Raw genomic sequence first — 27,761 nt, forward strand, 5'->3', positions numbered from 1 at the left:
AATTATTAGTTACTTCCGATGTTGGAAATGAAACAATTCAGAAACTCTGAAACTCTGCTTGTTGTAGGTCTCATCAGCATATCCTTTAAGGCCCAGAAAACTGCAGGGGGAAGGGCAATGTGTCAGGGGGAAGCAGGCGGACAGACCAGCGTGAAACCGCAGGGGAGGATTTCCTATTCAGTGTAGCTCCATCCATTGACTAGGCAGTGTGTGACAAGGGAGACTTGAAGACCAGGAGACCCTGGAAAAGCTGGCCGATTGGACGGGTAGGCACGCCAGGTAGTTCTCATCTTTGCTTTGAGGTGAAGTTAAAACCCAGGGAAGATGGGAATGGGAGGGATCCAAGGGGGCCTTGAGTGGGAAGGAGTATTCAAGTCTTTGGGTCTGATGAATATCTTCAGTCATAAGACAGAGCAGGTTTGATTGTACTAGCATGAAGATGAACGTTCTTTGGGGATATAAAGAGAGACCCACTGGGCTTTACGGTCCTGATTTTGCCCAGGCTGACATCCTCTGCAGGGGATGAGCAGCCCCTGGTGCCTCCTATATGCTTCTAGCTCAGAGACAGCCAGAATGTCCAGATCTGCCCTGGATATTAGGTAGAATAGGCATGGTTCAGTGGTCTCTTGGGACTCCTTCTGCCCTGAATTTCTCAGCCCAGAACTCATTGCCTGACTCTCAGGTATAACTAAAGGCAAATGTTTGTGTCATGGTGTTGGTGAAATCTTCCCCTTCCTTTGGAGAAAGGCAACCCCACATTTCATTGTGCAGATGAGATTAATGCCGGGGAAGGAAGAAATGTCTTGAGGGATGGTTCTCCTGGTACAGAGACTTAGTCCCTTCTTTGCACTAATGTCAGACCTGTTTTCCCTTAAGCACCACTCCTGCAGTGCAGATTATGAGCCCTTTGTAATCCCTGAGAGGGATGGAAGGGAGGGGACCTTAGAGATCAGAGGTCAGAGAAATTCATACCCAAACCTCACCTTCCCACCTTTCTACTCTTATGATTTAATTAATTAATTTAAAGCTCATTTTGAGGTCTGCAATGACCATGAAGTTTGGTTTCCTGGCTACTCAAGAATCTCTCTTTTTTCCCTCTAATCTCCCAAAGGACTCCTTTCTCATAAAGCTTTTCAGAGGCAGATCATAGGTTTCTTTTTTTTAAATAAATTCTCTTATTTAGTCCATCTATTCTTCCTGGACACAGGTAATCTTTGGGTAATAAGGAGCTTGTCTTCTCTTGCCCCTTTCCCCAAGGCCTTAACTCATCCTAGGTCCTTAGTAAAGGCTATGTGGAGTCAAGGCATCAGAATAGCATGGGCTCCTGGTAGCTAATCAAGACTGTTTCTTCCAATTTATTTTCATCCTTATAGACCTTCCCACTTCCCTGAGAGAGTCCTGTCACTTTAAGGGGGTTATTGGGAGGAGTCTGCTCTGCTTCTCCCTTGGAGTGACAGATCTGATCTATGTGCTCTGTGCCTTGCCTACTCCTGGTATAGGGTCAGGATGGGATTACTGACTGGATCATTTTCATGATCACAATAGAGTGATTTGAAAAATTTGGTTTCTTACAGAAACCTTCAAGTAAAATTAATAATCCAAATGATTGCATCAATTAGTTCCCTCTCAATCAACCAAGTAATCAACAAAAAATTACTAATTGAGGGCAGCTAGGTGATGCAGTAGATAGAGCACCAGCCTTGGAGTCAGGAGGACCTGAGTTCAAATCCAGCCTCAGACACTTGACACTTACTAGCTGTGTGACCCTGGGCAAGTCACTTAACCTCAATTGCCTTGAAAAGAAGAATTTATTAATTGGCCTCTAGTTGCTTAGCACTGTTCTGGGCATATTTTATTGGAGGAAATTTGAAAAAAATATTGAGACATTCCCAGCTGTCCCCGGGGAATCAAGATATATAGGCAACTGGTGTCAGGGAAAGAGTGCTTAGGATTGAGTAGTCATGAGTTTGTAAGTGAGTCTATGAGACCATGAGATGCTGCACCCTTTTCAGGACCAGTAAGTGGTGACACTGGTTTGATTATTTTTCCCTGAGCATAAGTGAAGAGAGGGGATAGGAGGGTAGACATGTGGTGTCTTGTAAATGGCAAGATTGTCCTTGCTATGTAGACCCTTGTGTCTTGGTAGATATCTAGATGGGATGTAGCATATTATAGGCTTGAAAGAGAAGGACAAATGGAAGATTCACTGACCCCTCCACCTTACAATCCAGGCATCTTTATCTGAAGGAAGGTAATTCCCAAAGTTGAGTAGACTACCTTTTTATCCCTACTTCCCTTGAAGACCTTTGGGATGACATTCAAAGTCTCTGTAGAAGTCTGATCTTGAGTCAGTGATAGTTGAACCCTTCTAGTTTGGAACATATATGAACATAGTACTAATCAGTCTCAAACCCTATGTGGGACAGTTTACTTTGTTCTGATCTATGAACAGAATTTAACTTCCTTGTCCATATGTCTTTGGTCATGCTCAGGTTGAAGCTGGAGAGGATGTATGGATAATGTGCATAGCATGTGTCCTATAATGGTGTCCCCTGTGAAGGATGTGACACTTTGTCTTTATATCTCATTGCATAACTTTCAAGGTCTTTCATATCCATTTCCTCATTTTATTCTTTCAACTTCTTCTTTCCAAAGTAACCATACCCATTTTTTTCAATCAACTATAATATGGCAATGTCTCTAAGCTCGTAATCATTCTGGTTGTCCTCTATTGCATGCTCTCCAGCTGATCAGGTCCTTCCTAAAATATGGATCCACAAAATGAACACAATAATCCAGCTGTGATCTGACCTGGGCAGAAGAATGTTGTACCATCAACTTCATTATTCCACGTATTCCTCTCTTAGTGTGACCCAAGAGAGCATTAACTTTTTTGGGCTGCCATTCCTGCTTTTTTTGGGGGGGAGTAGGGACACTGAGCCTGTGTTTCATGCAACTTCTCTTCTCTTACAGCGTCATCAGTAGCCTCATGGACTCCCAGGAAACTCCAAAGGGAATGGTCTCATTCTATCCTCAGCCAGGTTTCATCTCCTTCTCACAGGGTCCAGTGCAGACACCTATACAACTCTTTAAATCAAAAGCATCCCTGCAGAAATTCCTGAAAGGGGAACCCAAGGCACTAGGGGTGAGTCAGAGTCCCCCATCCATTGTGAGAGCAGATTCATATGTTTCCAGCTGGGATGGACTTACATGTCTGTAGTTTTGGGAGCCAGAAGAAACTACTTTTGTCTTTGTATCTGCAGAGCCTAGCACAGTAAGAGCATAATGAATGCATGTGGGTGATTAAGTTATCTTAAAATTATTAAGATATATTTTAATACCATGAGATCTGAAATAAACCTCAAAAATATCTTAGTCCTCCCTTCCCACATTGTTTTAGAGTTGAGGAAACTGAGGCTTTAGCAGGGTTAGAGGCACACCTAACATCATGGAGATGGTTCATAACAGACCCAAGATTTTAAAGCAGGTAAATAATTCCTATCACAATACTCTTTCAAATGTTTGCATTTCAGGAAAATCTCTCATTTTACAAATGAGTAAACTAGAGAGATTCAATGATTTGCTGGCATGTAGATACTGAGGAGTAGTACTCAGAATTTGAATACATTCTTGTCTTAAAATTCGGTGATATTTCCATTCTATAGGCTGCCTCAGCTATGTGACCTTCTCAGGGGTTAGTAGATTTCAGAATGGGCCAAAATGGCTCCATGAAATCGTCATTCTGAACAGTGCCATAGCTAGACCTAGAGAGGACCCAGGGCTTTGTACCAACTTTATGTGGCCCTTGTCTAGAATCCTTTTAATTTAGTCAGGGTACTGGGAAAGGAAAAGAGAGATGTCCCCATTGGTTATGGAGGTGGGTATCTATAAATTGATGCTTTGGAGCATCTGCCCTCTTCTGTTGTCCTAGGGAGCAGAGTAGGGATTTTCTGGTGAAGTTTCTATTTTTTTCCTATTCTTTCCTCTGTGAGATGATATCAGATAAGAAGGACTAGCAGGGAATAGAAAGGCAAGAGGCACTTAGGAAGAGGAAGAAAAAAAACAGGATGTCTCTCAGCATTGGGATCTAGATCAAATGGATCATTTCTTTACATGCCAATTCCATCCACGTGATATAATTTCTATGGCCTTCTGTTGATTTCCCCTCATCATTTCTTGGTTCAGAGTCAGGTGTGTAAATGTTTAATAATAGATTTTGTGAAAAAAAAATGTATGCAAGACAGATTTTAATGTTAACATTATTTGCTACATCAATTAAGTCTAGACAATCCACAAAGCATTAAATCAAGCCCCAGTTTGGAGGGATTGTCAGTTTCTGAAGGATAAATGATCGCATTGATGATTTAGCCATTGGTTTTCTCATTTGGAACTTCTCTAGTGTATCCTTGTGTCCTGGAAAGAGTTGGTTTGTTGGACCAGTAAAAGACCAAGGCAACAATTTCAAATAGCTGATAGCATAAAGGAAATTACATGAATCCTTTAGAACTATTTAATTAAGTTCAGCTTCTATTTATCTCCTTCCTGGCAAGTAAATTATTAAATAAAATTTATTAAATTATGAATTAAATTCTTAATAAATGCTTATTGATTGACAGTCTGAGTTGGGGGCAGAGAAGTAAACTAGCTTTCAGGGATGTCGGTAGCTCATGTACTAGAGAGAATAGCTATTCTAGGTTTACTTTAATTCAATAAACATTTATTAAGTGCTTACTATGTGCCAGGTACTGTACTAATCTATGAGGATATAATTAATAAAATAAATACAATCCCTGCATTCAAAGATCCCAATCTAAAGAAAGAGACAAAACACATCAGGAATCAGGAAAGTACAGGAGGGGGAGTAGGGACACTGAAAGATACCCATCTCAGGGCTTCTCTGTTCTAAGAATCTGAAACAAGGTAAAGCAGCAATGCAAAGTGGAGTGATCTAAGAATCCAATATCTGCCCTCTAGAAAGAAAGGTGCTGGAGGAGTTTGGCATTCCACCCTTAATCCCTCCAGCCAGCGAGAAGAGGAAGCTAAGGGAGGTGGGGTCAATCACCGCTTGAGTTAGCAGCATGGCAGTATCTAGGGTGTCTGAAAGTCAACATCCTGGTAGGGTCATCTTGTTTCATGGAACTGAAACCAAGCAGGGCAGTGAATGTGAAGTGCATATTCAGTTATACTTATTTTCCAGATAGAGTTCACTTTCAAAATCCACCAACAAAGCTCACAAAGTTACACTAGGGGACACTCTTCCTCTTGGTTTTAGAGTAAACCTGTGATCTTATTGGTGTAAAATGCTCCTAAAGAGGAAAAATGCTTTATCAATGAAAATTGGCCCCAGCTTTATGACATATTCATAGACAGTGACTCTGAAGGGATTTGGGATACGGTGACAACAAGTGATTTGCAGCCAGTATGTGTCAAAGGCAGGACTTTAACCCATATCACAGTGACTCTAATGACAGCTGTTTTTCTAATTTGCCATAATGCCTGTCATTTTATCCTTACTGGGAATAATCATTCAAATTTGGAAAGCTTCAAAATTGGCCAAGTACTCAACAGAAATTATATTGGGATTAAAAAAATTGCTTTTTCAAAATAAATTAGCTCAAAATTTTAAAAATAATACAATTTAATTTTTGTAATGTGGAGCTATGATTTTATTGTTGTAGGGAAGTGTCAATGAGAAAATCTCCCAGTACCAGCATAGATCCATTTGTAATCTAACAAAGTGGCTAGGGGCATTAGCAACTGAATGATGTGTCTGGGACGTCATGGCCAACATATAAGAGACAGGAAGAGCACAGACCAGTTCTTTCTGACCCTTCAGAGAAGTCTCTACCCATTGAGTGTATATGCATTTCTTGCGCTCATATGATTAGAGGATTTTTGAGCTGGACAAGACTTTACATATCTTCTAGTTCAACTTCCTCATTTTATAGATGAGGAAACTGAGACCTAGAGACAGGAAGGGACATGTCCTAATTTCTAGAGATTTTAAATAGTAGATCTGGGGATTGCTCTAAGTTCTCCCAAGCAATCACTCAATTAACCAGTTACAGACTTTTATGAAGCCTCTCCTACCTGCCAGGTACTGTGAGTTCTTGCCAGACCCTAGCAAGATTCTGGAAAGGAAGAAAGGTACTTGAGGAAGGCAGAAAACCCTTGCCTCCATTTCTAGAGAGAAGTGACTCAGTCCTCTGTATGCTCATGAGAATCCCTTTTTCTTCTAGACTGTCCAGATCATGATTGCCCTGATGAACTTCAGCTTAGGAATGGTTCTCATTTTGATTTCTTCGGATCCTTATAGACGTGAAGTTTTTCTGTTTTACACTGGCTATATATTCTGGGGAACAGCATTTGTGAGTAGAGTTGGTAAAACTAATTCTGAAATGTAGATTTTTCCCTTTGTACCTAGAAGGGAAGTAGGAACCTGGGTCCCAGCAACATGTCCAGTGTCTTCAAGGTTTCCTTTTTACTACTTCCAGTGATGGATTTGGGGAAGGGTTGATATGCAAACATACATACGTAAACAAATATGTATACATATATATCTATTTCTCAATCTCATATCCCTGCTCGTTGGTTGTAATCCTAGGCTGAATTTTAGATATTTGAGACATCCTCCAGGGCAGCTCATCAGCCGCTCATTTGCTTTTAAAAATGATAGAAGTGTAACACTTTTATCTACTTAATTGTAGCCTGAGAGAGGCATGGACTCCCCATTGTTCTCTGGGCCACCTCACACATCCATTTTTTCATCATGCTGTAACATCAAATTTCCCTATAGGAGTGGTCATTCAGAGTCCTAGTTGTAAGCCAAATTCAGGAGAGGATTTACCGTTATGATTTGCCACTGGAACTCCTGAGACCTTTTAAGGGTACTTTACATTTGTGCAAAATCAGTTACCCTTGACTCCCTCTCTTTCTTTACCTCTGTCTCTCTTTCTCTTTCTTCTCCAACTTTCACCAAGTCCAAGCCATGTCAGAGTGATTTGTGATTATTCTCATTGTGAAAGAAGGCAGTCCTGTCTGCTTGCTTTTTGTTCAACTGTTCAGGAGGCCCCTGGAGTATATGATGGATCCATCAGAGACATCAAGTCCTCAGGGATGGGAGAGGCAGGTCTTAGTGACTGACTTTGAAAGGGTGAGCACAGTGGGGACAGAAATGAAAGTTTTAGGGCATTGATTTGTTCCCTGTTCTGCCCACAGTTCATCATCTCTGGCTCTCTCACCATTGCTGCAGAGAACAGAACCACAAATACTCTGGTGAGTAGGCTTTCTTCTTTTCCTGCAGCTCAAGAGGAAAAATCTTCTAATATTTTCTGTGCCCTCTGAAAGGGGAGGGGAAAATAGAAGGGTTTTTGAGAGACAGCCTCAGCAAGTCTAGGTTTGTCTGACTGATGCCACGGGGCTGAGCTTGTAACCTAGGGTCACAGAAGGGATGAATCACTATTGACTGCTCTCCCATTATTCAGATGGTTACCTGGCAGAGCTTGCAGTCATACCGGCAGAAATAAAAATAGTTCTCTTGACTTTACAGTTCCCTTGATCTCTTCAATTACCTTTATGTAAAGAAAGGATTCCTATACACCCACTGCTTAGTAGAATGTAAGGCTTTTGAGAACTAAGCATTTCTCCCTTATTCCTTGTATTTCCAGGGCCTGACATACTGTCTTGCATACACAGTAGACATTCAATAGATACATCTTTCTCTTGTTCCTGTTGGGGGCACATGTGCATCTTGAACAAGACTGAATATATGTAGCAATTCTATAACCACATGTTAATGGGTTGACTGTTCTTATGTGTTTTCAGATCCAAAGCAGCCTAGCAATGAACATTGTTAGCTCAGTGGTGGCTGGACTGGGAATTATCTTTTTTGCAGTCAACTTGGTAATGTCTGATCACATCCTCTACTATTACTGTCACCAAGAAGGTTACTATGATTCCTGTGCTTTGGGTCAGTCAATATTACTGGTGAGTACTTCCAAACTGGAAACGATTATGATCATGGATCTTCGGAACCGACAATCTTTACAGGCCAGGGCAGAAACATTGACGGCTTTGTAGAGGTCTGAACCTTTGAGGACAAGAAGTTTCCTTGGATTGGGAAATAAGAGGAGATTCTTTAATATTTCTGACTTTATTCCTGTTGTCTGAGTCAGAAATGTGAATTTTGAGAACTCCAAAGGGTAAAAAAGCAATTAACATTGCCATTCAATTAAGTTCATTCTCATCAATTTGGAGAAATTAATAATAATGATAATTACAACAACAATCAGTTATCACCATGTGTGAGGTGATAAACTCTTCCCAGGGTATGTGACACAAGAAGGTCAGGTAGTTCTGAAAGAAAGCTTCAAGAAGTATTGGAGGAGAGACAACCCACTTTCGACTTAAGAAAGGCAAGGTGAGTCAACAGTTTTTAAGGAGTCAATGCCAATTGTAATGGATCTTGAAGGAACAGGACTTTAGCAGATACACATGGGGTTTACTAGAGCCTATTTCTGGCTGGTGTTTGATGCATAAAGGTCATTGCAAAGAGACAGAGCAGAGAAAGATTTGGGGACAGATCATGTCCACAGCTAGCCTGGATGGAAATCAAGAAAGAGGAATGAGTTCAGCAAGAGATAAAGATCATAATATAATGAAGTCTGGAACTAGACGTTAGGAACAAATGTGGAGAGTAAGAGCTCTTCTAATAGTGCCTTTGTTCACTTCCCCTTTCCTTTGTGAATGATAAACTTTTAAGTCACGATCAGGTCTCTGAGTGGTGGCCGCAGGCACCATTGTGTGCTCACTGCACCAGGGAGTTACTGATGATTTCAGCAACCCAGAGTTACCAAATCTGGAAGAAAAACAGACACAGAAATTGAACCCTGGTTAGAAATCTGTTTCTTTCTAGGGAATTTGGGGTTTTATTTATCAAATAAACATTTGATGAGCATCCATGACACACCTAGACAGATGTCAACCTAGCTTCTGTATGGAATGGAACATAAGGGAAGAATACTTTTGTGATCATAGGCAGTCCAGTTTACATTTCTGAGCCTTAGTTTGCTGATGTGAAAAATGGGGGTGATTATATTTGCACAATATATCACATAGGATTATTGTGAGGAAAATGCTGTGAGTCTTAAAATGATGTGGACATATGATTTCTCACTATTGCTAATAATAATAATATTTATCTCACATTGCACCTTAAGGTTTGTTAAGAGCTTAATATAAGTCTTAAATTTTGTTTCAGGACAATCTCTTGTTTCCTGTCTTGCCCCACTCAATACTCCCCTTTACCTCATTTCTTTCTGAGTTGTCAGAAGTAGGGCCTTGTATCCACCTCTCACCATTTATTCTCTGTTTGGTTCCTCTTTCCAGGGAATCAATTTTATTCTTCTGATCCTAACTGTTTTGGAATTTATCATCTCCCTCACGATCTCAGGCTTTGGCTGCAAGGCAAGCTGTTGTGTCCAGAGTGGGGTGAGTAACTGAAGCCGTGTGGTGCCCTGGTCACTTTGATGGGGATATGTAATGAGGCTACTGCATGGAGGCTCAGGAGATAGGTCTTTTCAGGCATAAGAGAAGGGACTGAAGTTACATCCTTAAGTGTCATTAATTGGGGGAAGTTTGGTTGTCTTAGGATTCCTTGGGCAGCTGTCAGATCTTGGTATTCAGCCTATGTAAAAAAGAAAATGACAAGGTCAGCCTTTTACCTCTCCCTCCCTATTTTAGATGGGTTCAGAGAGCAATTCTGCTATGAGTGAACTTGGAGAAAGAGTTAGAGGGCAAGGTGGTCGTAAGCTAGAATGGTGGAGGGGAGAGAAGAAGACAGGAGTATGGAAGAGTGGAGAAGGCAAAGAGTGAGAGGACATGAGAAATCAGTTGTTTAATGCCCTCCCAATGCTACCCTTCCCATCTCATTTATCCAGGGCTCTGGCCTTAGCATAAAGCTGATGTAACTAGGAGTATTCTGCCCTTACAATCCTTTCAGTTTTATTGCTGTCCCTTTGGGTGACTCATGCGTGGGCTTTCTGTTGGCCTTATAGGTCACTGTCTTCATGCCTCCCCCACCCTACATGCCAGAAAATCCAGCTGCTGAAGCCTGCAAAGGAGGGACCAAGCTTCAGAGCCCAGTTGCTGACACAAGTGCATTTCCAGGAAGCCATCCTGACAGTTTCATCTAGAACACATGCTTTCCTGTTCCCAGGGAAGGCTCTTTGCCTTGCTAGCTGTTTCTCAATGAAAAATAAAACAGATTAATTATGGTTTCCTAGATTTCTTTGTTAATAAACCCCTTCAATTTTGGGGATGGACTCCTTCCTCTTTCCTTTGTCTCATAACAATTCCCTAATAATGTCAGTGTTTCCTCACAGTAGCATCAGTCAAAACATCAGTGAGTTGTGTTTTAATGTGGCTGCCTCACAAGTGTAGCCTCCCTCAGTCACCCTATGGATTCCTATAAGAGATGAGGACAGTGGGATAAAACTGGGACCCTTGCTGTTCTCCATGTATGAGCATCCTCACCTTCTGGAGTGTTCTGTCACTCCTATCTGAAGATACACTGTGATTTCACCTCCAGTGCTGGAGGCTTTATCATCTTTGACCTTTGACCACTCTGGTGGCTCCTCTAGCCTCTGACCTCTCCTCTCTACCTTGCTTTCCTGTTAGTGAGCCATTTGTAGAGCAACCCTAATCTCAAGGTTTCTTCATCCTTTTCTAACCCCACAGTTCCTCACAAAATCATAAATTCCTTTGGAGTTTCCTCTTCTTTTACCACCAAAGTCTCCTTTTGAGGACTTCCTGATTCAAAGTGGTATAGCAGAATGAATGCTACACTGGGAATGCAAATCTTACCCCTGACATTTGCTTAGACATCATCCAATTTAACCCTTTCATTTTAGAGAGAAAAATATGAAGCCTAGAGAAGTTAAGTCTTTCCTTGACTGACACTGTAAGTTTCATAGAGCTGGGATTCAAACTTGGGGGATTGTCTCCAAATGTGGTCTTCTTTGCACCATACCAGGTACCTTCCTGTTTTACAGAGAGAAATAAACTCATTTCCCTTTTCTTGACCTCTCTCATAAAACTGGAGAAAAGTTTCTCTAGGAGGCCAAGAGAGGACTAATAGCTCTGCTACAGATATACAACTTCGAACTAAATGCTATAGCCCACTTCCCAAGTGGTCACTTGTCATCCAGGCAAGTGCTCTTATCACTGCATTATGCTGCTTCTTTAGCATATAAGAGAATTTAAAATTGAAGCCCAATGACCTTAGCTCCATCATAGGGCAAATTTCCCCCATAAATCTTGTTTTATTTTCAGCTTTATAGGAGTTCTCACCTACCATACTCAGAGAATATAGGACTGTTTGCTATGAATGTCCTCTAACTTTCTTCAGGATTTCATTGAACAGAATAATCAAGGGTGAAAGTCGGCACAGGTACTTGTGCAAGAATTATGTGACAAATTAATTTTCCATGTACCTAATTTGTTTCTTACTGTCTTCCCTATTAGAACGTAAGCTCTTTCAGATCTGGAACTGTGTGTGGACTTTTCTTTGTATCTCCATTGATAAGCACAGAACCTAGAATGCCAGTAAATCTTACTAAATGTTTGTTGACTGTTACTACTTACACACATGTATATGAATTATGGATGTAATATAGTTTTTTTTCAAGCTAGCTCATTTTGATTAGATTTGCTGCTAACTTTGAATATCCTGTTTTTCAATACAAAATAGTCATTGACATCTTGAGGAATCCTTTGAAGACAATGTAATGACATTGGCATTTGTCTAAGACTTGAATAATCTTATGCAATTCATCCATGCCTTCTGATTTTTTCAGACTCTAATCCATGTCCTGCTGATATGTGAGACAAAGTTGTGGCATGAGTTTATCATTAGTTACTTCCTATGTTGGAAAGTAACAGTTCATGATTTTTGGAAACTGCTTACTATGGTCATCATCACATATAAGTAAGAGAAAACCAGTGGGAAGGACATAGTATCAGGGCAAAGAAGGAAGATAAGACAGGTTGGAACCCCAGTGGAGGATCCCTAATTCAGTGCAGCTCTATCCCTTGTCTTAGCAGACTGTAAGGAGGAAAACTTGAAGGCCAAGGGACCCTGGATGAGCTGAGGGAGAGGACAGGTAAGCATTCTGAGTAGTTCCCATCCCTGGTTTCAGGAGAAGCTAGAACCCAGAGAAGATGGATTTGGAAGGAATCTAAGAGGGCTTGAGGGGGAAGGAGTGTTCAAGTCTCTGGATTCAGGGACCTCTTCAGTCAGCTTTCCCCCAATACTCACAGGACAGATCAGGGTTGGTCATAGGAAGATGAAGACAAAAGATCTTTTGACTGTGAGCAGAGACATTTTGGACCTTATTGTATTTCCCAAAAGCTCCTTCCTGGCCTTGCCCAGGCTGGGGTCTTCTGAAGGGAATAGACTTTCATTGGGCAGCCCTTAGGTCTTCACAAAGAGTTCTAGCTTAGCAACAGCCAAAAAAGTCTTCCAATCTGCCCTGTTTATTGTGGATAAGAGGAATAGACTGTCACCCTTTTCGACATCCTTTTGCTTTGAATTTCTCAGTCTAGAATTCATTATCAGGCTCTCAGGTGCAGCCAGGGCCTCAAGACAGAGAAAAAAATTATACCGGGATACTGACAAGGTCCTTTACTTTGGTGACAGTCATTGCCACATTATATTGCACATATGGGATTAAGGATGGGGAAGTCTTGGGGGATGATACTCCTGGAATAGACACTCAAACCCCATTTGCACAAACTTCAGACCTGCAGTCATGTTAGCTCCAGTGCTGCAGTGCAGACTCTAAGGCTTTGTAAACTGAGAGAGTGAGGCATGGGAGAGAGGAAATATTGGCAGTAAGAGATCATAGAAATTCGCACCCATCATTATGTTCCCCTTTTCATATCTTATGATATACTATTCAAAGTCCAGTTCAAGGTGCATAATGACTTTTAAACTTGACTTCCTGACCACTTGGGGCATCCCAAGTAATCTGTATCTCTTCTGCCCTTCCAAAGCACTTCTTTCTCCTAGGCCTTCCCAAAGATAGCTCTTGGCTGTTGCCTTTTTCACTTCTCTTCTTTAGTTCATCCATTGTCCTTAGGCAGAGGCAAGCTTTGGAAAATGAGAAGCTGTATTCTCCTGCCGTTTCCCCAAGGCAAAGCTGAACTCAGATCTAGATTTATACTAGGCCCTCAAAGCTCCATGGAGTAAAGGAATCTGAATGGGATAGGCTCCTAGCTGGTTAAATTCATTTCTTCCTTTTCATTTTTCCCATCCTAAACCTCCCCAGTCCCCATACAGTCTTGTGACAAAATGAGGGGGTTGCAGAGCAAGGGTGAATTATTGATTGGATCCTTTTCATGCTCAGAACAGGCTGATTTGTGAAAACTTGTTTCTTGCATTTAAGCAAGATCAATAACCCCATTTATATGACTCATTCAACCAGTTCCCTCTCAATCAATTGATCAACAAAAAATTATTAAATGGAAACTATGTGCCTAACTTAGCACTATTCTAGGTGTGTTTCATGAGGATGCAAATTCAAAACTGAGACAGTCCCGATTTCCCTAGGAGATACAGGTAAGTGGGAGCAGGGGAAGAGTACTTTGATCTAGATAGTCATGGAAGTTGCTTCCATGTGAAGCTATAGGGCTCTAGGTTGCTGAGCCCTTTGCAGGCTGATTTGCATATTGTTCCCTGAGTATAAGTGAAGAGAGGGGACTGAGAGTATGTGTATAAGGTGTTTCATAAATGGCAAGATGCTGCCTAGATCCTGGTGTCTTATAGATGTCTAGATGGTATATAACATAGTCTAAGCATCTGGGACAGCTGGGAAAGAGAAGGATGGATTGAATATCCATTTACTCACCCATGTTTTAATTCAGGCACTTCCCTCAACTTTGGGGGTTAAAGCAGAAGGTCTCTAGAGGACCTTGAACCTGAATCAAAATGACAGATGTGCATTTTTAGTTTGGGACAGACATGCATATAGTACCAATCATTCCCAAATGTCATAGAAGCCAGTTCAGTTTGCTCTGATATATGACCAGAACCCAGCCTCTATGTACACATACCTTTGGTCACTTATAGAATGTATCTGGAGAGGATATTTTGATCCATACTAGCCCATACTCAAAGCTGGGAAAAATGTTATAAGTATATATCCTGCAATGAAGGTTTTAGCAGTGTTATCTTCCCCTGTGAAGGACATGACTTTTTGCCTTTGGATCTTAATGGAGTATCATCCAAGGCTTTTCATATCCACCACCTCATTTTATTCTTTCAACAACCTAAATCTTCTTTTCTCCAGGCTAACTATTCCCATTTTTTCTAATTATCTCTCTAGGACCTTTACTATCCTCCAACTTATCAATGCTCTTCCTCAACTATGAAACCCCAAACTATGACTGTGGCATTATTGGCTCCATTGTTCAAGACACACGCTACTCTTACTATAGCCTAAGCTTATATTAGCTTCTTTTGGCTACCATTCCATCATCTTTTTTATTTTGAAGGGAAGGGTATCCTGAACTCATGTCTCATGTGATTTCTTTTTTCTTCTTACAGCATCTCCAGTGACCTCATCAACTCCCAGGCAACTCCAAAGAGAATGTACCCACCCTTTCCCCAGTCAGGTCCTATTTCCTTCCCACAGGGTCTAATGGGGACACCTGTGCAACTATATACATCAAAACTGCACTTGCAGAAATTCCTGAAAGGAGAACCTAAGGTGCTGGGGGTGAGTCAGAGACACCATTCCTCAGAAAGTAGATTCATATATTTTTGACTGAGAGAAACTTACAAAAATTCCCTCTATCAATATATCTAGGCAACAACCCTGTCATTTATAACCTTAGAATGTTGCTAGGAGTTCGTAAGAAGTTAAATGATGTGTCTGGGATCACAGAGTCAGTCTATGTAAGAGTTAGGAGGACCTCAACTCAGGTCTTCCTGAACCTTCAGCAAGATCTCTATACACTATGCTTTTCTGCCTCTCTTGATCTTATATGATTCTAGGATTTTGGAGGTGAATAAGACCTAGAGATGTTTTGGCCCAACCATCTATTTCACAGATGAAACAAATCAAGGTAGGGTAGATAAGTGGTGGAATGGGTAGAACACTGAAATTGGAATAAGAAAGACTTATCTTCGACTTAAAAACTGGCCTCAGACACTTGCTAACTGTGTGACTGGGGGCAAATCACTTAATCCCATTGGCTTGTTTACTCATCTGTAAAATGAGCTAAAGAGGGAAATGGCAAAGCACTCCAGTATCTCTGCCAAGAAAACCCCAAATAGGATCACAACTGTGAAATGACCAAACAACAACAGAGGAAAGGACTTCTCCAAAGTTCTAGAGGTTTTACGAAGTAGAGCTGAGGATTGATCCTCTTTTCTCTGACTTGAAATCTCAAATAATCAATCAATTAACCAATAATAAACTTTTATTAAGTTTCTACTACATGACAGTTACTGTGACCTCTTGCTCATGCCCAGTAAAGTTCTATAAAAACACATTTGGAGAGGACAAAAGAACATTGACTCCATTTCTAGAGAGAAGTGAATAAGTCTTCTATGTACTCATCAAAATCTCTTTCCCTTTTAGACTGTCCAGATCATGACTGCCCTGATGAACTTCGCCTTGGGCATGGTTCTTATTTTGGTTCCTACGAAAGTTTATTATATGCATGATTTTCTGTTTCACATTGGCTACATATACTGGGGAACAGCATTTGTAAGTAGAATTAATGAAACCAATTCTGAAATATGGAGTTTGTCCCTTTGTTCCTTGGAGACAGGAGGCAATCTGTTTGTCTACAAGATACCCTTTATGCCCAAGGTTTTTCATTTGCTATTTCCAGTGGTGGAGATAAGGAAGAGTTGATATTGTAATATATATACTATGCACTGTTCATTAAATATTATATGACTTATAATATGTAAATGTGGTAATATAAGATGAATGATAATACTATACATATTATATATATTATTAATATATAATCTACCCTATATAGTATACTGGGATAATAGGTAGATAGATAGTATCCAAGTGCATGGTAAAGAAGTCCACTCATTTTTTATTATCAGCAATTCAAAGTCCAATAGAATCAGAGTTGTAGAACTGGATTATATTATAGTTCATCTCCCCTTATTTTTACAAGCTCAGAGCCATGGAGTGACTTACTGGAGGTCCCAGAGTTATTGAGCACCAAAGCAAGGATTTGTAACTTAGTTTTCCTAGGTACAAAGACAGCACTGTATTCACCCTTCCATGTTATTGATTTGGAGAGAAATGAGCTTTCCACTTTTAATAGATTAATGATAACAATGGCTCATGATTTACGATTTCAGAACCATTTAATCACAAGAACCCTGTAATGTGCACAGCACAGGTATTATCATCCCCATTTTCCAAATGAGAAAACTGGGATGCAGTTGTTGATTTCCCTAGAGTCATGAAACTATTTCGTATGTGAGTTGCTAAGGCTACCAAGAAACTGAATTTAAAATAATTGAGATACTTACCAAAGCAGCTCATCAGCAGCTCATTTTCCTTCAAAAATGATATACCGATTGGAATAATTTTTTTAAAAGCCTTTTAAAACCCCTGATTAAGGGATTGACTTTCCCTGTCCTTCTGGGATGCTTCATAAACCCAACCTACCACCATTCTGTAAGGCCAGGTTTTCCCCATAACAGTGACCATGTGGTTATTCTGAATCATAGGCATAATGCAGATTGGGGGTTAGATTTACCCTCATCATTTTCCATTGGAACTCCCAGGTCCTAACTGAAGTGCTCTGTGTTTATGCAAAATAACTCACTGTTGATTCATATGTGTGAAACATTTACCAAATAAGAGAGAAAAAGCAAGAATAATCTCTGTATTTAATGAATTTAATGTAAGAGCAGGAACTCATTTCACTCAGCAAAAGAAATAATCAAAATGTAACCATTCAACCATAAACATCCATTGGAGAGAGCGAGCATGCACCTATGGAAACCTAGCAGGAAGTCACACATAAAACAATTCAACTCTGTATTACCACCACTGATATTCCTATTCTCTTCAAGAAACAGAGTGTACCATGCATCACCTTCTGGGCAAAAGAACTCTGCTATCAGCTCCCCTCCTCATTCTCATCACTCTTCTGCTTTACAAACCTAACTCTCTTTGATTTTTAAGCTATGGAATCATTATCAAACTCTTTTCTCATACACCTATCCTCATTAGGAGTGTAAGAAACTGATACTTTTCAAAAAAAAATATAAGTATAGCTTATAGAAATGAAGATACAAATCTCATCTTTCCTCCTCTTTTTCTTTTTCTCTTGAGATACTAGAACTTTATAGAGAAACATAGGTAATCATAAAAGGTTTCCCCTCAGTCAGGAGGAAGATGGCACTAGATGACAATAAGCTTCCAACAGGAAAGGCTTGCACTTTCTCCAGTTATCTTTTCCCAAAGCAACATCTCTTTTCCAATAGAGTATTTTTGCCTTTGGTCAACTCTCTTGGTGGCGTCCACCTGAAACATCTATGCTAATTTTCTGACACAGTCAGCAAACAAATATTAACTAAAGGCCTACTCTGTGCCAGTTACTCTGCTGAGAGCTGGGGATACAAAAAGAGGGAAAAGACAGTTCCTACTCTCAAGCAGTTTATAATCTAATGGAGGACGACAGAACATAAAATGAAACTGAAACTTGTGGGCAGGGGAAAATGTACCAGCATGGGGACATTATGAAGATCTATATCTAAGTAAGAAAGAATGATATTGGAGGAGCTCTCATACCCACCCTTTCTAATTAGAGGGAGGGAGGGGTCCTAGGACCAAGAAGAACTGATGAGGTGTAAGTTTCAGAATCGATACCACTGTACAAGAGGTTTCCTCTACTCTTCTTTAAGTACCAGGTAATAAAGTAATAAGGACCATGGTCAGCACCCCTCTTTAGGCAGCTTCTTTGTTTGATTGATCTTCCCTTAAGATCCACTCAGTCTGGCTTTTTCTTATCCCCTCTCTCCTATACCTTCTAATGCCTCAAATCAAGGACTGTTTGTATTTAGTCACTCCTGTCTACCTTATGATGTAAAACTCAAAAAATCCACTCTTCTTCCAGGTATGATTGGAGCAACCCTTATATAATCTTCCAGTATTTCCCCAACCAGTTTGTAAGATGTTACTTTAATATTGAAACCAGCTATATGTAAAGGAAATAACGGATAACAGTGAACCACAGTGAACCACAACACCATGCTCTCAGTCAACGTGGTGCTTTCAAACAAGTCCTTCCAGTATATTAATTAGAGGGAGAAGTTTTCTCTCAGATCCTTGCAATGATTTGTGAATCTCATTATACACTCAGAGACACAGATGAAGAAAAAAAACAAACAGAAATACATGCCTATACACACATATATGTATTGATGTATAGATCAAGAGGTAGATAGAAATACAACTGACGAGCCTTGTTTTTTCTCAAACTTTCATCAAATATAAGTCATAGGATGCTAGCCTTGCTTTTATTTTTGACATGGTTACTTGAATTCAGAGTGATTTGTATTAATTCCCATTATGAAAAGAAGACAGGTCTAACAATTAGTCCTTGTTCAAATGTTTATGAAGCAGTTGGAGCATATAATGGAGCCATCAGAGACATCAATTCTAAGGGATAGGAGAGGCAAATTTCAGTGACTGACTGGGCAAGGGTGAATACAATGGGGACTGAAATGAAAGTTGTAGGGCATTGATGTATAACATCTTCTGTCCACAGTTCATTATCTCTGGCTCCCTTTCCATTGTTGCAGAGAACAGAACCACAAATACTCTGGTGAGTGACATTCCCTCTTTGTCTGTTGCTCAAGAAGAAGAAATTTTTGATCTCTTTTCTGCCCTCTGGAAATGAGAGGGATAAATGGAAATGTCATTGAGATACAGCCTCAGCAACCCTTGGGTGGGCTATATATAGCATGCTTGCCTGACCAATGCCTATGGCTTGGCTTGTAACTTGGGGTCACAGAGGGTATGAATCATTATTGGCCACTCCTCCATTATTCAGATTGCTACATAGGAAAGTCTACAACCATACGAGCAGAAATAAAAATCATTCTCTTGACTTTTCACTTCCCTTGACCTCTTCAATTATCTTTATCTTTATACTTTAAAGGGGGGGCATCTAGGTGGTGGCACAGTGCTTGACCTGATAGAGTGCTTGACTTGAAGTCAGGAAGACTCATCTTCTTGAGTTCAAAACTAGCTTCAGAAACTTACTAGCTGTGTAAACTTGGTCATCACTCAACTCTGTTTGCTTCAGTTCCTCATCTGTTAAATGAGCTGGAGAAAGAGATGACAAACCCTTCCAGGATCTTTATCAAGAAAATCCCAAATGGGGTAATGAAGAGTCTGACATGACTGAAATGACTGAACCACCACAACAAAGGATTTCGATGCAGATATTGCATTGCCTAGAATGTAAAGACTTTGGGAAATAAGCAGTTGTTCAATTGGTCCTTGCATTTGGAGAAGCTTGTATCATCTTGAGCTCATAGTAATTGCTCAATACGTGTATCTTTCTCTTGCTGTTGGATGCACATCTGTATCTCAAACAGGACTGGACACTTGGTAGCAGCTCCGTAACCATGTGTTAATACATTGACTTATTAATGGATTCTTGCTTGCTTTTAGGTCCAAAGCAGTCTGGCAATGAATGCTGTAAGCTCGGTGGTGGCAGGGCTGGGAATCATCTTTTTCTCAGTCAACTTAATTAGAATGGATTCAGCCCATTTTCTTTGTCACTATGAAAGTTTCTATGATTCCTGTCTTTTGGGCATGTATGTATTGATGGTGAGTACTTTCAAGCTGGAGCCAGTTCTGACCATGGATCTTTGGAATGGCAATCTTTATAAGCCAGGGCAGAGACACCAAGTGTCTTGCAGAGCTCTTCATTGAGGAGAAGCAATTTGCTTGAGTTGGGAAATAATAGAAAATTCTTTAATATTTCTTGCCATTCCTTTTTTTTTAGTCAGAAATGTGAATTCTGGGAACTCCAATGGCTTAAAAATCAATGAGCATTTTCATTCAATTCTGTTCATTCCCATTTAACTCAATTCAACAAATAAGTATCTGGGTATGCAGTTATTACTGCTTGTAAGGTGATATGCTCTGAGCAGGCAATACGAAGATAATTTTAAAAATGCCACAGTTCTTGCTGTCAAAGAATCTACCATCTCATTTGCAATTTGGGGAAGGACAGGTAAGGGGGAAAAGAGATCTGTGCTAGAAGAGGGCAAGGTAAATGGGAAGGAAAGTTTCAGGAAATTTTTGAGGAGAGAGAATCCACTTTTGACTGAAGGAGAAAGTGGCATCAAAAAAGTCTTTAAGGACAGAATGCTAACTCAGAAGAATTTGAAAGGAATAGAAGAAGATAAACACGAGGATATTCCTGGCCTGTAGTCAGTGTGGGAGAGATCAGGGCAGAAATGGGGAATAGAGAATATCAAAAATTAGCTTGGATGGAAGCTTGGATGGATAGAAAAGAAGAATATATGCAGTAAGATTATCAATGGATGACCAAGGCAAGAACTACAAATGAGGAACAAGCTTAGCAGGAAAGAGCTCCTGTAAGAAATGCTTTTGTTCCCCACTCCTCCCCTCCCTTCTCCTTAATGGATTATAAACTTTTAAATACATGCCCAGGACTGAGCCTCTGACTGATGGCTGCAGGCACCATTGAAGGATGGGAGACTCCTGGGATTGAAAGAATGCCCTAGAGCCCCCAAATCTTCCAAGAAAACAAACATAGAAATTGATTCCTAGTCAGAACTCTGTCTCATTATAGAGAGTTTAGGTTTTCCTTCACCAAACAAAACTGTTGAGCACTCATGATGTACCAAGATGGATGCCAGCCTAGTTTGTGTAGAGGATAGAGCACAAGAGAGGAATGCCTGTGTGACCATAAGCAGGTCACTTTTCTGAGACTCAGTTTGATGACATCCAAAACAGGGGTGACCATCCTTGCACAATATATGACACAGGATTATTGAGAAGAAAATGTCTTGTGAGTCTTAAATGTGACATTATTTTTGCTAATAGTAATAAAATAGTAATAAATAAATAGTAATAAATAGTTAGTAATAATAAATAAATAAAGAAGTAAACAAATAAATAAATAGTAATAAAAATAAATAAATAAAAAATAAATAGTGATAAAATAGTAATAAATAAAATAAATAAAAACGTTCATATTGTTAAAAGCTTTTTATACATCTTAGGTTTTGTTTCCAGACAATTACCCTCCTTCAGTCTTGCTTGCATCCTTTCATCTGCTCTTTCACTTTTTTTCTTCCTGAGTTGTTCAAAGAGTGGCCTCACGTCTAGCCCTCACTATTGTCTCCTTGATCTGTCTTCGTAGGGAATCAATGTGATTCTGCTGATCCTAACCATATTGGAACTTACCATCTCCATTGCAATATCAGGCTTTGGCTGCAAAGCCACCTGCTGTAGTCAGGGTTCGGTGAGTAGCCAACAACATGTGGTGCCTCCGTAACTTTGATGAGACTGTGCCATAGGGCTTGTTTTGGGAGGATCATCAAGTGGGACCTTTCAAGAATCAGTGAGAGGACAGCTTGCCTTCAGAGAGGATATTTGTATGCCTCTGCCTCCATACCCCTAAGCATCATATCCAGTGTGAGAGACCAACCATCCCCTGGGGCCACCAGTAGGGATACCAAGAATCCTCAGGCATTGAGATGCACCCTTTCAACCTAACCACCACTACTTAACTGAGACTACACTATTCACCCCACAACTAAGCAGATATTATACCCCAGTTAAGAATAAAAAGTGAGGGAACATTTTGTTTTCTCTCTCTTGGCTCCCAAAAGAAGGCATAGAAATTGGCTAAGGGAGTTCTTTGGTCAATTTTATGACTTCACAACCTAGTGAGTCTATATCTGGAATATTGCAGCTACCTAGAAAGCGTATGAGGCACATCCATTGACAACCTACTAAAGATTACTAGAGGGGCCCAGATACTTCCCACTTGGACTGAAGGCATATCTTTAGATCTCGTTAGTTGGTTTGGTTATTTTGGGCTTGATTGTTTAGTGTCATATCTTGATATTCAGCATAAATAAAGGAAGTAATTACACAGGATCACTCTTTCCCTGCTCCCTCTTTTGAGAATTCAGAGAACAGCCCATTCAAGAGTGACCTAGTAGATTGAGTGTGAGGGCTTGAGGCCATTACAATGTCATCCTTCTGGTTGCTTTTAGGCAGGGCTAGCCCTTGGCAGGATGACTGCATCCTGGTGTGACTCATGAATACAGTGTTTGCTTGCCTTATAGATGGCCCTTATCATGTCTCCTCCACCACATGTACCAGCGAACGCAGGAGCTGAGCCCTCCCAAGGAGAGACAATGCTTCAAAACCCAGTTGCTGACAACAATACATTGCCTGGAAGTCATCCTGACAGTTTCATATAAAACACATGCTTTCCCCTTCCCAGGGAAGGTTGCTTCTGTTACTGGCTATTTCTCAATGAAACATAGAGTAAAGTGATTCTATTTTCCTGAAATTCTTTGTTAACAGTTGACTTCTGTCTTGGCTATGGACTAATCACATCTGCTTTCTTATTTTCCACAACAGCTCTGATTATCTCAATATTTGCTCACAATAATATCAGCAAAAATGTCAAAAAATCCTATTTTTTCCTTGGCTGTACACCAAACCTAGCCGAAGTTTATAGATACTAGGAAATATGGTCCCTAGGAGATAAGATAAGGGAAGAAGAAATCTAGTCTGTGGCACAAAATGAAATCCTCTCCCATCCCTTATGAAGAAAGATTCTTGACCTTTGGAATTTTCTGTTGCATTTACCTGATGATTTACTGTGATTCTACCTCCAGCATTCTGGGCTACATCATCTTAGCTCTTTGAACTCTCTGTTTGCCCCTCTAGCACCCTGGTCATTGAAAAAAATGCCTCATTTCTACTTTGCTTCCCTGTCAATAGGCATTTTGGGAGGAACTTACTCTCACCTTCGAGATTCTGCATCCTCTTCTGGCCCACAAAATCAGAAACTGCTCCACAATTTCCCCTCCCTCCACCACCAAAGCCTCCTTTTAAGACTTCCTCATTCAGTGTATTGTAAAGAAAAAAAGAACTTCGGATTGGAAGTCAGAAGAGCTAATGATGTCTCTGAGGCTTCCTATCTATGAAACCAAAGCCTTCCCTTTTCTGAACCTCATTTTCCTTTCGTGTAAATTAAGGATAGTCAGGCCTAGCCTACTTATCTCACAGGTTTGTCGTGAGAATTACATGGCATGGAATATTTCAAGTGCTTTATAAACCTAAGAGTGCCAGTAAATGTCAGCAAAGTGGAGCTATATACAGTGTGGTAGTAGGAATAAGGAAGCTGTGAATATATATCTGGTCTCAGACCAGCTGTATATCTCTGTTCAAATCACTTAACCTTGTTCAGCCTCAGTTTTCTCATCTGTAAAATGAAGACAATTAGCACCTACCTCAAGAAGTTGTTTTGAGGATCAGATGAAATAATGTCTGTAAAATGTTTTGCCAACATTAGTGAGCTATATAAATGCTAACTAGTTAGCCATCATGTCAAATATTTTTATTTCTTATAATTCTTATTTATCCAGTGTTCCCTACTATCATACTACAGAAAGAGATGAACTGGCCACTGGCTCTGGCAAAATTTTGGAAACAGAGGAAGTTAGGTCTAAATACACTATGGTTTCCCCTGGTCCAGATGGGATCTGAAGTTCCAATTCAAATATTAATTTAAGTAGAATTTTTATGTATTATAACAATAACAAGGACTATAATAACAATAAGCAATAACAACTAGCATTTACTTTTTTAAGATTTGGAAAATGCTTTACAAATAATTTGTCATTTTGTCCTCAGAGCAACTCTGAGTTGTAGAGATAAACTGATTAAATGACTTAACCATGGTAATGCAGCTGGGAAGTAGTGTCTGAGGGATAATTTGAACTCAGTTTTTCTGGAATCCAGATCCAGTATTCCAGTCAAAGCTTTTCTGATCTGATTAGAGTTTAAATGTTATGGTGTGACTCAGTGGAAAGAGTACTTGCCTTGGAGTCAAGTTGACACCATGCAATCTGAAAATGAACAAGACCTTTAATGACTGTGAGAACACTGACAAATTATATAACATCTCTAGGCCTCATTTTCCTTATATATAAAGTGGGAGAATTTGATTAAATAACCTCATTTACATTCTAAGTTCTAGGGAAGCAATTAGTAAGTGTTCTGATATTTTCTCACCAATTACTAAAACTACATCATTTCTCTTATTAATTAATACCTTATCTCTGAGCTCTAGTTTAAGAAACACTATTTGCTAACTCAGATTAGAGAAAACTCTTTTCCCATGGGCTTTTGTTCATCTCCTTTGGTATAATCTGCACCCTTTCCCAATAACTTTGATTTAAATAAATATTAGGTCAGTGGTCTGTACAATTTATTAACTACAAAAGAAATAATAAAAATGTTCAACTAATTATTGAAAATGCATCTGCTGTGGCAGCGATCACATTCAGTGTCTCTTTTAAACACTGGTGTTAACTTCTCCGTCCTAGAAGAAAAGATTCACCATTTAGTTCTCTCAAAATATCAGTTAAAATATCTTCTCAAGAATTTAGTTCCTAATGTTTGTTTCTTTGCAAAAGATAAGAGTTGCAACACTTTTCACAACAAAAAGTTTTTTTTTATAGTCTTTTCATTTAATCTTCTCAGTGTTTCTCACAAACCATCACAGTTAAAAATATGTACAGAAAAGCAATTGAACTCTTGGTCTCATTGCATAATCTTTGAAGAAGATTAAATTAAAGAAGATTAAATGTCCATGACTAAAATTTCATTGCTGCTTAAAGAATAATAACAAATAAGAAAGCACACAAACATTGTCTATAGTCTTTGTGGGACAGGTCATTGAAGTTGGTGTTAAAATATAGTGAGGGTTGCTTCTCGATCAGTTGAACAAGACAACGAATTAGATTTTCTCTGATCTTCATGATCTCTCAAAGTTCTCCAAAACAGACATTATGCATCAAAGATAAAGCAATTTCAGCTATTTCTATGGTCTAGGATTCCTGGGAACCAAAAGAATCTAAAAAAACCCAGAACAAAACAAAATCCAAGAACTGAAGCTTACTGACTCTGAGCTCACTCAGCATCCCTGTCCCACCTCCCATACTACCAGCAGCAAGGTTGAACTAGCAGACCCATGAACACAACACAAACTTTCAACAAAACCCTCTCCTGCACCTTGGTCCTACCTCCCTCTTTCCAGTGCCACAGAACCCTGGCTTCAAACTGTGGAAGATTCGTTGGACCTCAACACCCAGCTTAGCCACAGCCCTCCAGGAGAAAAAGCCTGCTCAGGCCTATAACCCCAAAGCACCAGCACTGCAAAGCTCTGAATTGTCAGTACTAGGGAAAGCAAGCTCTGTATTGCTGGCATCAGGGCAGAGAATTAAGGAACAGGAATAGGACAAGTCACCAAGACAAGGTGTGTGTATGGGGAACTGTGCAGCACTCCACCAAGCCTGAGGGAAGAATATAGAATCTAGATGGGGCCAGTTCTGTCCACCCCAAAACCAACAGGGAAAATTACCTAAGCTGAGGAACCATGAATTGCCCAGTATGGGAGGGGGCTGAGATCCTTTTAGGTCTAGCTTTCAAAGTAACCATAATTAGAGGAGAGGGAGTCAGGAAGTGAGTGATAAGGAAAATAAGGGGTGGAGAGAGGGAGGAAATTGAAGGTGCCAAAGATTCCAGGAAGAAAAAAGCTCAAAGACCTTGAACAAAAGCAGATAAATCAACAGGAAAAAGAGCAACAACAGAAGAAAATATGGCTTCCAGATCTATTAAACCAGATCAGGTATCCATAAATGCTGCAGAATGAAGGAAAATGAACCAATATGATGAGACAGAGGACTCTGTAGAATCTGAGGAGAATGTAAAATCACTACATTTTATTCCTTAATACTTTAAAAGAGAAATGCAAATTATGAGTGGAATTTTACTTCCTGCATTTATTTCCTGTAAAAATAATGAGCAGAAAGAAAACTTGAATCTTTAATGGCAAGTCTTACCAAAGAGATAAAAGAGAGAATAACAGATTAGGAATTCAAAAACACAGAAGTGAAAGACAACCTAGAACAAAAGAAGCAAAAATAAGAATACTAAAGGAAAATATTCACTCTGTAAGCAAAATATATGGATTTTGAAGACAGGATGAATGGAAACAACCTTAAGCTCATAGGTCTTCCAGAACAAAATGGATAAAACAAAACAAAATAAACCCTTGCATCACAGGATAGAAGAGAAGACTCAAGAACTTCTGAACATAAAAAATGCAATTACAATAAAAAGTATTAATAGATTGCTTCCAGAAAAATAGAAAAAAAAGCAAATGAACAAACAAAATCTAGATTGCAAATACCAAAACACACAGTAGTTAAATTTAGCAATTGAATTCAGAAACAAGAAATTCTTCATGCCATCAGAAAAAAATCTCCACCTACAAAGAAAAGGCCACTCAAATAATCCAATATTATTCTACATCCACTAGAATAAGAAAGAGGAAATGGAATAAAATGTTCCAAAGATCACAAGAGCTCAGAATGTATTCCAGGGTAATCTCTCCTTCAAATCTGAGCATTACCACACAGGACAAAAGACAGATCTTAAATAATAAATAAGAGGTTGATGTTTTTTTAAAAAAGAAAACCAGAAATGAAAAGATTATTTCCTTCTTGAATAGCTGAAACAACAGAGGAGTGAAAAAATACAGGCAGCAATATCAGCAGAATTACAGAAAGACCAGTAAGAGGTTTGTTTCTAAAAGTATACAAGGAGAGAGGGGTGAATGAGAAGAGAATCAGTGACAAGTGAATGCTTCTTTTATGGGAAAACATAACATCATGGGGAGGAACATGAAAGCTGGAGAGGAGAGTAGGAGGAGAGAGGAGTGATACGTGGACATCAAATGAAAGGCTATTAATGAGAGGAAGGTGACCTTTGTGGTCTCAGAAAGAGAAGAGCCTACAGAAGAATGGATGAGGAGAGGAGAAAGATAGAAAAAGGGAATATGGGAAGGTTATAGAAGAGTTTTTAGAATCAAACAGTAATGCTATCTGTATACTTCATAACAAACAAAGCTTCCAAGGTATCCATTCTAGGCTTTATCCTCTACGTACTTTCTGTCACTGCCTTGTAGGACTTACTACCTGTCATCAAGGAACTTACAATTTAAGGAAGGAAGAAAACACATAAAATGAAGTTTAAAAAATGCATAGTAAATGAATCTTACTCCCTTTGCTGTTGGAGTCATCTCTGTGCCTTAAACAGGACTGGACAAATAATGGCATCCTTCATAACGACATGTTAATAGGTTGACTGTTTAATTCTTTCTTGCTTTCAGGTCCAACATAGCCTGACAATGAACACAATTAGCCCAGGGGGGGCAGGGCTGAGGACCCATCTTTTTCTCAGTCAACTTGGGAATGACTGGTCACTTCCACTATTACTGTTAACCAACATTGCTTGTGACAGTTATTGTGACGTCTGTGCTTTGGGGTAATTTGTGTTTCTGGTGAGTATTTCAAGCTGAAGCCTGTTATAACCACAGATCCTGGGTCTGGGTAATCTTTACAGACCAGAGCAGTGACA

General features: G+C 39.7%; 2 protein-coding genes and 1 long non-coding RNA gene across 7 annotated transcripts; 2 read left to right on the forward strand and 1 right to left on the reverse strand.

Annotated features, from left to right (window-relative positions):
- The first annotated feature begins 124 nt into the window (after positions 1-124).
- LOC140524343 (membrane-spanning 4-domains subfamily A member 4A-like) lies at positions 125-10,274 on the forward strand. 5 transcript variants are annotated; one of them, XM_072638738.1, is made up of 7 exons: positions 126-302; positions 2,974-3,145; positions 6,240-6,368; positions 7,219-7,275; positions 7,825-7,986; positions 9,388-9,489; positions 10,056-10,274. In XM_072638738.1, exons 2-7 carry the CDS (start codon positions 2,990-2,992, stop codon positions 10,191-10,193), a joined length of 744 nt encoding a protein of 247 aa, XP_072494839.1. In that variant the 5' UTR covers positions 126-302; positions 2,974-2,989; the 3' UTR covers positions 10,194-10,274. The 5 variants fall into 5 exon arrangements, with proteins under 5 accessions (XP_072494840.1, XP_072494841.1, XP_072494839.1 ...); XM_072638737.1 differs by having other exon boundaries at positions 126-266; XM_072638736.1 differs by having other exon boundaries at positions 127-279.
- On the reverse strand, positions 7,983-27,588 carry LOC140524345 (uncharacterized). The gene is made up of 3 exons (XR_011973674.1): positions 27,403-27,588; positions 9,307-9,685; positions 7,983-8,857 (listed from the first exon to the last, which is right to left on the reverse strand). It is a non-coding gene; the product is annotated as an uncharacterized lncRNA (long non-coding RNA).
- LOC140524344 (membrane-spanning 4-domains subfamily A member 4A-like) lies at positions 11,533-22,988 on the forward strand. The gene is made up of 6 exons (XM_072638741.1): positions 11,533-14,777; positions 15,645-15,773; positions 18,817-18,873; positions 19,728-19,886; positions 21,454-21,555; positions 22,388-22,988. Exons 1-6 carry the CDS (start codon positions 14,649-14,651, stop codon positions 22,523-22,525), a joined length of 714 nt encoding a protein of 237 aa, XP_072494842.1. The 5' UTR covers positions 11,533-14,648; the 3' UTR covers positions 22,526-22,988.
- Positions 27,589-27,761: the final 173 nt, after the last annotated feature.

Source organism: Notamacropus eugenii, chromosome 2 (genome assembly GCF_028372415.1).
Source record: "Notamacropus eugenii isolate mMacEug1 chromosome 2, mMacEug1.pri_v2, whole genome shotgun sequence".
NCBI classification, from domain to species: domain Eukaryota; kingdom Metazoa; phylum Chordata; class Mammalia; order Diprotodontia; family Macropodidae; genus Notamacropus; species Notamacropus eugenii.